The sequence below is a fragment of a genome, unplaced genomic scaffold (genome assembly GCF_019419815.1).
Source record: "Pyrus x bretschneideri cultivar Hongxiangsu unplaced genomic scaffold, Pyrus_bretschneideri_v1 Contig1, whole genome shotgun sequence".
Lineage (NCBI taxonomy): Eukaryota > Viridiplantae > Streptophyta > Magnoliopsida > Rosales > Rosaceae > Pyrus > Pyrus x bretschneideri.
In genome coordinates, this window is record NW_025999390.1 from 591,111 (window position 1) to 605,636 (window position 14,526).

The window sequence follows — 14,526 nt, forward strand, 5'->3', positions numbered from 1 at the left end:
TTAGCAAAAATTAAATAAAAAAAAAAGCACAAGAAAAAAAAAAGAAATACAAAAGCGTGATCCACAGCTAAATAAAACAACTGTGTTGTTGGCACTTTTCTAAAGGAGCTCACATCTACAAATGGTTGACTGCTCTTGCTTAATTGTGTGTATTTTAAGAAAACAAATCTGCTGTATTAATCTAACGGTCACAAATCCTCCACGACGACAAGATAGACTGGTCAACGTGCAATGTCTGACTTTGCCGTGTATTCCAGTTGTTGCTCCATCTCCCAACTCAGTCCACAATGCTTTGGAGCATATTCCTGCAGGTTTGTTCAATCAACATCAAAAAACCCCATCTGCATCATGCCATCCAATTGGACGGCTCAGATCTCATGAGTCATATCATTTAGCACTTTTTATCAAGTACATGTACGTACTTAGTACTGGTTTGGTACTGAGATACTTTTATAAAAAGTGAGTATAAAAAAAACTGAACTCAAAAAGTTGTTTGGTAAACACTTAAAAACTTATTTTCACAATTTTGGATGAAAAAAAGTTGAAAATGTGAAACAACAAAAATGAGCTTATTCTTACAGCACAGCAGAAGAAGTTTTTTTTCAAACCAGACTGTTGGATCAAAATCGAACCGTCTTCGGACAAGCTTTTGAATTAAATTTAGGAAACTTTAATAAAAAGTTCTCAGTATTGTTCACTTTAACGAAAAACCATATTTTTACACTAAAAAGTCAATCATGGTACTATTCACTTTACCCTTTATTTTGTCCTTATCGTTAAAACTCAAAATTTTCAAGGTCTTTTCATTAGTTTTTCTTTAAATTTAACGGTCAAATATGTGTCAACATTGAGTGCTCGTAAATATTAAGAAAAATGGATCTTTTAGATTTGACAATTACAAAAATGTACCTCTAGTTTGCACATGAGTTCGTGGGGTGTTTCGGCAGAGACAATAATGTGACGAGCTGCAGGGTCAATGAAACCTTCATCCACAGCCTTGTCTATGAAGGATAGTAGTGAGTTGTAGTATCCATCCACATTTAACAACCCCACCTACATCATCCAAAATATTAACTTCTTAATTAATTAACATCTAATTGTAACTAAACCTACTTAATTTACAAGGACCAAAGGTGAATTTCTCGTATGCTTATTACTAATTACCGGTTTGTCATGGATTCCCAACTGTGCCCAAGTGATCACTTCCAACAGTTCTTCCAAGGTACCATAGCCACCTGCAATCAAACAAATGAATGATTCATTGGAGAAGTGCTTTTTTAAATTAATAATGCATTGTCATAAAGAAAACTTAAACACATGATAATGTGTGATTAGTTTGAAACAAAGTCACATTGACATTCTGGATATAAATAAATTTATTTCATCTTGTTACATAACGTGATTAGTTTAAAACACTGCTACCATACCGGGCAAGGCAATAAAGGCATCAGCTTGGCGAGCCATTTCTGCTTTGCGTTGGTGCATGCCTGATACAGCTCTTACTTCTCCCACTGGCTCTCCTGTGATCTGTGATTATAAAATAATTATTTATTTTAGTATCTTCACTTAACACTAATAAAAGAATAAACAAATACATAATAATTAAGAAATTAAAATACCTCTCTTGGCATGAGAGTTGTGGGAATTACTCTGCAAATCAATGAAAACAAAATACAAATCAAGATGGGAAATGAATAAAAATTTCAAAAAAGGCAGGGCAGATAGAGAGAGAGTGACAAGAATTTTACCCCAACACGTGGCGGCCACCATCATAGACAACTTGGGAGACCTGACCCATCAGTCCAATGCTTCCTCCTCCATAAACCAAGTCGATGCTTCTTTCAACCTGCGAAAAGATATCCTCTTTCCATCATTTCCATCTCCTCTTTTTATATTTTTATATTTTATCTTTTTCTTGTTAAAAAATATTAATGTAATATATTAACGTAATTGTGACCTAACTCTTCCAATAAGAAGAGATAAAAGGAAAGTTAAAAAAAAAGGAGAGAATCATACTCCCCTTCAAACATCTCATCTAATTAATATAATTTATGGTCAAACACCTATCATTTACACTATTGTAAATTAAATTAAACCCTATAATTACACTTTTTAATCCTTAATTAATCATCATTTTTCTCAATTATTCATAATCCATACATCACTATTATTCTAACTTTAACCATATAACTGTGACAGTATTTTAAATCAATCACGCATTATCATACATCTAAAATGAATAACAAGAATTGGTTAGCTTAGGAAACTGATGTAAGAAATGGCTCCAAATCTCAAATATCCATGATCCAAAAGTTACCATCTTTTTATGAATTGGGATTTGAAAGATTGAAATTCAAAGACCAATGGCTCTAGCGTGTCTCATCATATGCTGCAACAATATCAGACCCAAGTGAAAAATGCTTTTGGGTCTCTCTAAATAGTTAAATTCTCAAAGTAACAAGCAAATGGCTACCTCAATCTTCGATTAATTTCGAAGAATGACACATAAATTTCGATTTTCATAACATGTAAGGGTAAAAAAGGGTATGAACTTTACAAAGAGTGAAGACAGCAGTGAGAAATAAGGGTTACCAATTCTTTGCCGAGTTTAATGGCAGCGAGCTGGTAGCTCGGGTTCTTGCCAGCACTGCTGCCACAGAAAACGCAGATACGGCTGAATCTCGATTTCATTGCAATCTGCTGCTGATTTTCCATTGCAGAAAGCCCTGAATCCAACTGGGTTTTTTGCTTCGATTGAGAAATGTCGAGAGAGAGAGAGAGAGAGAGAGAATGAACGAACTGGAGAGAGAAAAGAGGTTAACGTGAAGGTGTTTGTTGTGTTCAACAGTCAAGCAATCGCTATGAAAGCCATTGACAAAAGTTGAGGGAATGAAATTAATGGTATTGGTTCTTTAATTTATACAGGCAAAATATTAATAATTTAAAGGAATGCCCCGCTCATCACCATCTCATTTTCTCGTTTCGTGATATTGTTTCGATAATGAATTTTACGTTGAAATTGACGTTTAGGGTGATTGATTGCTCCTAAATTTTTGGAAGAGAATGCCGGTGCATATGGACAGAATAATTGTGCAGGGTCACAAAGCATAGTAGGATTCTTTTCTCTTTAAATTTCTCTCTATTTTTCTCTTTTATTTAAACAGTTATGATTAAGCAACGACATATCTTGTGCTGACTTCATAAAGAGAGAAAGACAAAGATAGTGTTAGAGAAAAGAAAGGAATTTGAAAGGGGAAAGAATCCTAGTTCCACCATATCACAACTTGATGTGTTGTTTCTTTTTCAAATTTGAGTAACGATACACTCACCACATTATTTTTTATATCACATTTATATCATCTTTTTAATAGAGGTAGAACCCACCAACACCTGTGGGTCTCATTTATATTAAAGAAATAATATAAATGTGATACGAGAAATGTGGTACGAGTAACATTTTTGTTCAAATTTTGGTTTTAGTAGCTGATTTGTTGAAAGGAATTGGGAAATCAGTACTATAAGGAAATTGCAAACCAAATCAGAAATGAGTTTAATGGGGTGTAATCAATTGAGATTAGAACTTTAAAAAGGAATTAAAAAATTTAGAGTTATTGAATCAAGATTTTAAATGAAATTGTAAAGATTTAACTATAAATATTCAATTAAGCTTTTGAAGTTAATAAAAAAAAAAAAAATATATATATATATATATATATTCAATATAAAACTATAAAATCTAGAGATATTCAACTAAAATTTGAAATAATTTTTAAAATTAATAGAGATTCATATATTCAATATACGATTGTGGTTCGACCCATAATTGAGATAATTTTATGTAATTTATCCTAATTAATAAGACAAGTGGCAAGCTATAATAGAATTGATAATATTGAAGTTGCGACCAATTAACGAATATAAAAAATAAAATAAAAATTAAGAAAGGGCTTGAAGACTAAAGAAGAGAAGTTCCAACCCTTTAAGTTTTAACTTGATCAAGTTTTAGGATTAGGATATTATCCATATCCTTTTTGTTGGGATCCATAAGATCAATAAATCGTATCTGTGCATTGCCATAAATCATTTTAAAATTTTTTTTATTTACAAATATTAAACACAAATTGTACTTAACGAAAATTAACCACACAACGTACGATGAACGAACACGATTGATTGATCATTCAAATCCCCACAAAGAAAATCCAGTGAGGATCCTCATCCCAAATTTTACTCTTCCCTGTTATAAAAACAGCAATTTTATAAGAAACAAATCTTTGTTGGTATCTGGTGATGACATCCCCAGTTAGCGTGTGTGTGTGTATATATATATATATATATATCAGACTTGATTTATACATTAATATAATGATATTGGATATAACTACGTTAATTATCATAATTAATTGATATAAATTGTATTGTTTAACAGATTCATCCCAGTTAATTGGGATGATGAGGTGGGCACGTACGTACTCGTCGTTGACTGATAATTGTTTCTTAGTTTTCTTGATTTAAGCTTCGTCTACAACTGAAAATAATAATGCTTGTCGAATTAGATTTATATATAATGCTGGTTAATCTTAAACAAATCAATAATTAATTCCACTTGTCAATAGTTGAAGTGTAAACATGAGATAAGTAATGGGCCGCATCGGCAATGCATCAACAAGCTTGTAGTCTATGGTCACGAGGACATGCATGCAATATGATATATCCATTTGTTAATTATCATCAAATTTAAAACTAATACAAATAGTATAGTTATTAGTTGCCTGGCCAGATGCTTTATCGTGCAATGTTGTTCTCTCTTATCATTCAACTTGTAAATTAAATAAGGTTGTAGAATACGCATAAGCTTTGCTATACTATTTACAATTATATATATTAATTCATATTCATAGATAGATCTATATATTATTAAACTATATTTCAATTACATGAAAGATAGCCTATTCAAAATTGAGTACAGCTTCGAAGATCTTTCCTACGACTACACACATATATATAGTATTCTGTTTGAATATATTACTGCATAAGTTTTTTTTTTTTGTCGAAATAACTGCACAAGTATAATATAAAGATTTCTGCTCGACCTATTATTAATTCCAGGAAGGTTAATATTTTCACAATCTAATCACATGGCACACGGGCTGAATTAGCATCTGTAAATTGAGGATTTTCTGGCTTACTGTATTTCCATTGATGGTTTCTTTGTCTGGTATGAACATGAAATCGCTTTTTCCTTTTCTGGAAATCTATTGAAACATAATTTTCCTAGAAAAAAATGTTCTACAGAAAGCTGGTTGAAATAAAACGTACGTAAAAGGAGTTGTTGAAGAATTATTGATGGTGAAAGTAGCCGACCTTACCCTAAACTCGTTGGAATTTTCCCATGCAATATTCAAACGAACAACGTGAACCATGGAATTTGGCCAGTTAATTCAATGGATTTGGATAAGAGAATATTCTCCAACAAAGTCCAAAGGTGCCCTGAAGAATGACGTTCGTTCATCTCTTTTCTTTCTTTTCTTCTTTTTAGAATGTTCCAAAGTAAATTTTCCTTTCGTCTTTTTGTTTTTGTTCATGAAGTTTTAAAGCATAATACACCTATACTTTATTGTTTTTAATTTGCTTTTTCGGTGTGGATGTTGAAGTCTTTAGAGCAAAAGAGAGAACTGTCCTGAACTTTTGGTCCGTGAATGGCTCCTTTGTTCCTTCGCTTTTAATATTAACCGACACTGGCTACGTACTTTATATTTTTTTGTCAAATTCCATACCCTTTTCCTTCCTTCTTCCTCAATAGATTACTCCTTAACCTTGTTTCTCGTTAGTTAATCATTATGGTCAACAAATTAATCACTGATTGAGACTTGATTTAACTTAATTAAGCATAATAATAACAATTTGTGTGTGTTTTAATTGACATTATAATTTGATGTAACACTAATAAATAGCATATTTGTATTTAGCTAGCGAAGTTAGCTAGAACAATTTTCTTTTTTTTAGACCCAAGTTTGAATATCCCTCTACCTATAATTTAAATGAATAAGCGTAAAAATATCATTTAGATGAAAACAATGCTAGACGTAGCAGACTGCTTGAACATTTTTGATAATTTTTTTCTTAAAAATACGCCATGAATGAAACCAATGTGGAAAATCCGTTTTTAAACACTAACTCTCAACTTGTGAAAGCATGATTTTAACATATAAAAGTAAACCCTGACAACTAAGATCGTGAAAGCATGAGTTGAAAGTTATTGACCAAAAAAAATTTGAGTTGAAAGTTAATACTTTTTAATCTCGAGATCAAAGGTCAAATTACAACTCAGGGCAAGAAAGCATTATATACCACTGTAGCCATTACAACCTAAACGCTAATCTTCTATTTATATAATCCATGTGGATCATGATATCGTTAGTGCTAACTCTTTTCATAGCTTATTGGATGGATATATACACACGTATAATCCCCACACAAAAACCCTTTGATTTTATATTTGACCACAGAAAAATAAAACAAAAAAAACGCTTTGGCTTTCCGACATATGAATATCATTGTTTTATTAAGAAAAAAGGAAGAAAGACATACAAATATGAAAATATCTTCCGCAGAAATACTCAAGGTCTCTTGTAATCCAACTATTGGAGGTTTCCCACGAACACATCGGTCTAATCTGGTTCGTAGCCTCGTGTTTTGTTGCAGGCATTAAAACATATCTAAATTCCTTTCTAATTAATTAAAATGTCTAAGAGGGTCCTTGCTTCTACGATTAAACTCATCAAAAACCATTGTTTATACGTACCTTACTCAAAATCATTAATTAATTCATTAAAGAGTAAACGAGTGAAGTTTGATTTGATTCGATTTTAAATCTTTTCCATAAAGTAGGGTTTTGTCCTTGACTAACAAACAGGTTGAAAAACTCACTAATACTAATTTAAAATCATTTAGGATATGTTATTAATTTTTTTAAGAGAATTTTAACGAAAAACTTCCGGTAATGTTCATTTTAACGAAAAATTACATTTTTACACTAAAAAGTCAATTCTGGTATTATTCACTTTACCCCTTATTTTGTTTTTATCGTTAAAACTCAAAATTTTTAAACATTTTTTATTAGTTTCTTTTTTTTTTTTTTTTTTTAAATATGGTTTTGAAAAGAACCCGTCTCCGATAGGTCGGTCTTGGACGGTGTGAGAATTAGAAACAACCTACCCTCTCTCTCTCTCTCTCTCAATTGATAAAAGAAAGGATGACTTGTTCATGTATTTGGAATCTATTTTTGGATTTGTATGAACTTTTTGAGTCTAATCTGTTTCATGGGGCTTTGTTTTAGTTGGCAAGTCAGATCTCTTTAAAAAGCTTTTTAGTAGAGGATAAATAATAATAATAATAATAATAACACATGAGTTGTCGATGGCCGAATTGTATGACCCGTAAACGAACGAGACTGCGTGGCAGCTGAAAATCAAATATACATTGAAGATGACATCTAACTTGCTTTATTTTGCAGTCCCATGCTGAATATTTTGAATAGATTTTTTCAAAAGTATATAACATTGTGTTTTTCACAAATGTGAACGTTGTTCAGGAGATGTTTGGGCTAAGTTTTTAGAAAATAAAAGATTTTGAGTTTCACAAGATCTTTTGCCTATACATGAAATAAAATATTATGAGTAATGTTAGGTTAACTAAATTTGAATACTAAAATTACAAATTAAATAATTTGTCAACAATAAAAAATAAGCATTTTAATCAACACTTAAGTAATAATTCAATCATCAACTTCCATATCATTTAATTTACAAAATTTAGTCCCAGTTTGGTATTGCTTTTTTTTTTTTTCACCAAAAAAAAGCTTCACTTTAAGGTTAAGCAGTGAAAAAATGTTTGGTAAAAATAAAATATACTGCTTATTTTAAAAGTAATGATCTCCAGACAACCGCTTTTGAAAGCAGCCTATAGATTGCTTTTAAAGTTGCTTTAATAAAAAGAGGAGTTGAGCCTTTAGAATATTTTTAAATCCTCTAATATGCTCATTAATTTTAAACAATGACATTATTTATTCTCCTAGACATTGTTTTTACATTGTTTTTCATACTTACAACACTTTTAAAAATACAGTTTATTTAACGCTCAACTGCTTTATTTGGTAGGTGATTGTTCCTAAAGTACAGCATCAGCAATTTATTAAAAAAACACATCAATCTCAAATTGGCCCTTAGTCTACACAATTAGTCTTCCTAGCATTACCAAAATGTTATTGGCCATTTGGAATGAGTTTTAATTTATATCGAGCCTCATTAGTGTTTAATGGATTTATTTTATTTTAAAAGATAAATAAAAAATACTATTAAGGCTTGACAATAATTAACAACATCCAAAAATTTCCAAAATTCAACATGAACTTTAAGAAGCTTGGGCGTGACAGAAAATGTACGAAACCATAAATTTCTTTAAAAAAAATAATAAATAAATAACAAAAACGAGAGAATGCAAGTATTAGGGTGGGGTAATACAACATCCCTCATGCTAGTTATCCCAGTTAATTTCCGGTCTTAGTACAAAAAACAAACATATACTATGTAAATAATGCAATGTTATGAAATCACAAACTCACTCCCTTCGGGATCATTATGAAAATCACAAACTCAGTCTCTTCTAGTCCCGCTAACATAAATTTAAGGCATCCAAACATGCATGTCACATACTATACTTATACCATTTGGCTCCGATCCCCGAGTACCTTAGAATATGAATTAGCACTTGTCCATATAATTAAAACTTGTGTTGCACTGATTATACAAACACTTTCTCCAATGCCCAATTATATAATCAAAAGCGTGACATATACAATTTTTCAAGATTAAGTGTCCAAATCCTTCCACAACCTCTGGATATATCAACCCTCAACACTCACACACGCACGCACAACGCTGTGTCCTTCCATGCATGAATGCTTACGTATGTACGACATTACCATTCTCAAATATTATCCATCACAATCCAAAGAGTATAATCATTAATAACACTTATACATATACATATTAACAGAAATACATATTAAGCATATAACCAATAAACAATCAAGAAATCACATTTAATATATTTACTATCGGCACAAAGATTAAAATAGATATAGGCCTATCATTGGGAAATAGTATGAAACTTACCTCAATTACATGCTAGATAATTTACCAATTGTTGACCCTAAAAACTACCAAGCTTACGTGGCGCGTAAGCTGAGTAATTAATAAGCTAACTACGTCATTCAATTGTATGTGGGACGTGCTAACTCGTTGGCCGAGCTCGACCGAGGAGTAAAATGTGTTGATGTTGCGTTGTGTGCCGCGCTGACTTCTTGATCTTGCGATTGTGGCCAAGGAAGGAACACGCCTCAGCCTTCGGGTTCTAGAGCCTGAAGACAAGGCTACTAGTAATGCAAAGTTCAATATCAAATTCGGCTTTCAATGTGCCGAATATGGTAACCTGTAACACCTCACTTCGCTGAGATGGCTAATGAGATGACCTTTGCCAATAAAGGATTCGAAAATCCTTCTCGATCGAGACTTGGATAGATAACCAGTCGGCCTCGACGCGATGCTGTTTATCCAAACTGAAGGTGCTTCGGGAACGGCTGATGTACGGCAACAGTGCTGTTTATCCAAACTAAAGATGTCACCGATTGCTTTCACAGTGTTGTTTATCCACACTGAAGGTGTGTTGGCGGAAAAAGAAAATAAAAAAAAATCTCAAGATGTTTGAGAAGTTTGCGCAAGGCAATTTGTGTGTTGAATTAAAAGGGGCTTTAATGTTGTCTGTGACTTTGTATTTATAGTGGCTGTATTTTGCTTAGCACGGCCTAATAACTTTGTAGAGTCTAATCGCCTCTCTAACTTTGTAGAATATCACCTGCTACGTTGACTCTGAACCATTAGATTGTGTGGAACCGCCTTAGCCATCCAATATCCACCAATTTTCCTTGAAAAGATAAAGATATTTTTTTCACATGCATGACCTAACCAAACGAATGCGTCGTATTCAACTAAAACTTCTCTTTTTCCAACATGTTGGTCCAGGTACAACCATGCATGCATAATAAATTACCTTTAATCGTAATATAATCTGATACTTTAAAGACCATCTTCCATAAAACTTATCATTTGACAGACTTCATGATAAGACAAAAGCATATGCCATCCAACTCTTGCACGGCATCAGTGTCAAACACCCATTCAATCTCATCTATACCTATTTGTTCTCTTATCTGACCAACATTTAATTTGCACACAAATTGTTGTTTAACCAGATAAAAGTCCCAAAGCTTGAGATATAGTTTGCATCTCATCTATCTTATATCAAGATAATTCACCATCAAAAGATAATATCATGATTAAAACCGCAATATATCCTTCAATAATAATTATCTTAACTATTCTACCATCTAACGGCTGAAAGCTATGTTCATCAACAGCCTTGATTGCACGAGCCGATAGTGTAAAATCGGGTCCCAACATTGCCCCCCAATTTCCTTGAGCTTTGACGCGTAAGCCCAATGGTTAAGTAAATTTGTGAAGTCAAAGAAATATATGGTCAAGGAATCCACTCCATAGCCTGACATGTCTTGAAAGAGACCTCGACGAGCTGGCCGAGAAAAACCAAATAGGGTCGAAGTCTCCAAGACTCTAGCCCACTACTGCTCATGGTACTCGGGATATATATATATATATATACACACACACATGTATATATATAGGTAGCCTTGTGTGTGTGTGTGTGTCTAAGTAGCCTGATTGCCTATGATCTGTCTGCTATGCTTCTGTGCCTAGCACACACACATATATAAAATGAGTTTGTGCTGAGCATCAGCTTGCCAAGCTCGGCATGTGTGATATATATTATAGGTAGAGCACGGGATTGCTAAGCACCATATAACGAGAGGCCTATCTTGAATATCAATGAATGATTCGATGTCGCACGGGATGTTCATTGGCCCTCTTTATCTTCTTAAGCATCGGTCTGCAAGGTCGAGCTCAGCAACATATATTGGGTAGCTCGGCCTATAGTCAGTTATCAACCATATATTTCAAGGCTGAGATTATTGAACAGGAAGTACACCTCAACGACAAATTCCATCGAATGAGTCACAATAATATCACCATATTTACTCCATGCACTGCCTTTCATCGAATATACATAACTTTTTCCTTATTTTGTCTTGTAATTCAGTGAAAACCAATCACCATCAAATCTCTCTGCCTATTTGTCCCAACTTTTGTCAAGGTAGAAAATCTAAGTGGGAGAATTCGCCACTTGTCCCTTCCATGCACATGCATACATGTATGCATTCTATTTAATGAAGAGAAAAATGGCAGCTCGGCCTATCACCAATCAAAGTCATCAATTGGAGCAAATAATGGTCACCGACGACTAATAATGTTGCCTCCTTATTTTCTTATGCATCAGCTTGCATAGCCGTATGTTTAAGAAAATATATATTTTAGCAAAAGAAAATGAAAACAGCCGAATCATAATTAGGAGGAGGCCAACGATGCTTTATTCCAAGCTGAGATATTTTTACATCACAATTTTCACTTTGAGATTTTCCAAAGTCGAATAAAAGATCGATGTCCAAATAAATCGGCCGCCGAATATGTTGAACAATTATTATGCCCCTCAGGCATAATAACTTCGCCAATTTTGGCTTTTAACTCGGACAACTTAGGTGAACGGGTTTCTCCATATCGGCTTTATCACCAATAATCATATCGATTGGTGTGGTTTTTCCGACTAAGCCTATGTCTCCGATGACCATATCAATTGATGTGTTTTTTTCATCTAAAGCTGTGTATCGGTCCTGTTCGTCATTGGAACACTCCTTTGACGAATCATTTTTTGAGTCGATTTTTGGCTTAAAAACTTGAACTTTTTCTTCTAGGCCTACCACACTTTCAGTCTCGACCGAGATAACAGGTGGCCTAGGTTCTTCTTCGGCCGTCTCGACAATCTTCTTAGGCCGAATGTTGGTTGTGGCTGGAGCTAAAAATTGCCCCTCGGCCTTCTGATCCAACAATTCTTCAAATGGAATTGATTTGAAACCAAATGACCTTTTTTTATCGAGCCACTCATAAAATTGAGCTTTATCTTCATTTAACCATTGATCTTGTAAGCTGTGATGAACCTTCACCTTTATCATTTGAGAGAAAGATTTTTGCCTTTCTTCATGTGCTTCAAGGATCTGGTCAATGAGTTTTTGTTGCTTGACAATTTCCTTGAATAGGCACCGAATCTCATCTTGATATATCATGTGAACTTCGTAGTTTTAGCACTTCATCCTACTAGGCGTGCCAAAATGTTAACCCTAAAAACTATCAAGCCTACGTAGCACGCAGGCCGAGTAATTAATAAGCTAACTATGTCATTCAATTGTATGCAGGCATGCCCAACTCGTCCGTCGAGGAGTAAAATGTGTAGATGTTACGTTGAGCGCGTTGCTGACTTCTTGATCTTGCGACTGCGGCCGAGGAATGAACACGCCTCAACCTTCGGGTTCTAGAACCTGAAGACAAGGCTGCTAGTTCTGCGAAATTTAATATCAAATTTGGCTTTCAATGTGCCGAATGTAATAACCTGTAACACCTCACTTCACCGAGATGACTAATGAGACGACATCTGCCAATAAGGATTCGAAAATCCTTCTCGACCGAGACTTGGATAGATAACCAGTCGACGCAGTGTTGTTTATCCAAACTGAAGGTGCTCCGGGAACGGCTGATTCTACGGCAACAGTGTTGTTTATCCAAACTGAAGATGTCACCGGTTGCCTTCACAGTGATGTTTATCTAAACTGAAGGTGTGTTGGCGGAAAAAGAAAATAAAAAAATCTCAAGATATTTGAGAGGTTTGGGTAGGGCAATTTGTGTGTTGAATTGGAAGGGGCTTTAATGTTGTCTGCGACTCTGTATTTATAGTGGCTGTATTTTGCTTAGCACAACCTAATAACTTTGTAGAGTCCAATCGCCTCTCTAACTTTGTAGAATATCACCTGCTACGTTGACTCTGAACCATTAGATTGTGTGGAACCGCCTTAACCATCCAATATCCCCCAATTTTCCTTGAAAAGATAAAGATATTTTTTTTCACATGCATGGCCTAACTAAACGAATGCGTCTTATTCCAACTAAAACTTCTCTTTTTCCACCATGTTGGTCCAGGTACAACCATGCATGCATAATAAATTACCTTGAATCGCAATATAATCTGATACTTTAAAGACCATCTCCCATCAAACTTATCATGTGATAGACTTCATGATAAGACAAAAGCATATGCCATCCAACTCTTGCATGGCATCAGTCAAACACCCATTCAATCTCATATGTACCTCTTTGTTCTCTTATCTTACCAACATTTAATTTGCACGCAAATTGTTGTTTAACCAGATAAGAGTCCCAATGCTTGAGATATAGTTTGCATCTCATTTATCTTGTACAAGATAATTCACCATCAAAAGATAATATCATGACTAAAACCACAATATATCCTTCAATAATAATTATCTTAACAATTCTGACATCCAACGGTTAAGAGCTATGTTCATCAATGGCCTTGATTGCACGAGCCGATAGTGTAAAATCGGGTCCAAACACCAATGTAAGCCTCAAAAGTGCTCGGATACACTCCTGAGCCTTGTGAAAGATTTACAATACTATTATATTTTGGAAGTTGAAAATTCATAAAAGAAAAACTTATGGGCACAATAAATCGTAAGATTGCTTTCAAAAGGTTTATAAAGTTTTATGTAATGCTCATGCAAAAGATCTTGCGAAACTCAAAATTTTCATTTTTTATGAAAATTGTGAGTTATAAGTCACGCTTTTTGATCAATTTGCCAATTTCTATAAAAACCATTGAAAACACAATTTCGTGCAATTTCACCGCACTCTAAACTTTTTAAGTTATATTGGATGTTCCGGAGATATTCCAAACGTTGGTAATCGTAAGACAGGTTACAAAATGCTTGCAAAATTGTACTGAATGTGCACGCAAAGATCTTGTGAAACTCAAAATTTTCAAGTTTTACAAAAATCGTGAGTTGTGTAAGTCACATTATTTGATCAATTTTGCCAATTTCAATAAAAATCATTGAAACCTTGAGCTCGTGCAATTTTGGCACACCCTTAAGTTTTTTGTACTGGACGTTCCAGAGATGTTCTGAACGTTTGTAGTCATTGTCGTGCCTTGCTAGTATTTTCAATTAGTATTATATTTTGGATCTTGAAAATTCCATAAAAAATACTTAGGGGGTTAATAAATCATAAGATCGTTTTCAAAAGGCTTCTAAAGTTTTACTTAATGTGCATGCAAAAGATCTTGTGAAACTCAAATTTTCATTTTTTACAAATATCGTGAGTTATAAGTCACGGATTTTGATCGTTTTTTCCTATTTTTATACAAATTGTCGAAACCCCGATTTTGTGCATTTTTGCCACACCCTAGGCTTCTTACAGTTTATATTGAATG

At 33.8% G+C, this 14,526-nt stretch overlaps 1 protein-coding gene across 1 annotated transcript; it reads right to left on the reverse strand.

The window, feature by feature from the left end:
- Window positions 1–68: 68 nt before the first annotated feature.
- On the reverse strand, window positions 69–2,905 carry LOC103927909 (cytokinin riboside 5'-monophosphate phosphoribohydrolase LOG3-like). The gene is made up of 7 exons (XM_009336888.3): window positions 2,593–2,905; window positions 1,749–1,846; window positions 1,620–1,650; window positions 1,428–1,527; window positions 1,165–1,235; window positions 910–1,053; window positions 69–305 (listed from the first exon to the last, which is right to left on the reverse strand). The coding sequence occupies exons 1-7, from the start codon at window positions 2,713–2,715 to the stop codon at window positions 222–224; spliced, it is 651 nt and encodes a 216-aa protein (XP_009335163.1). The 5' UTR covers window positions 2,716–2,905; the 3' UTR covers window positions 69–221.
- Between the last annotated feature and the right edge of the window lie 11,621 nt (window positions 2,906–14,526).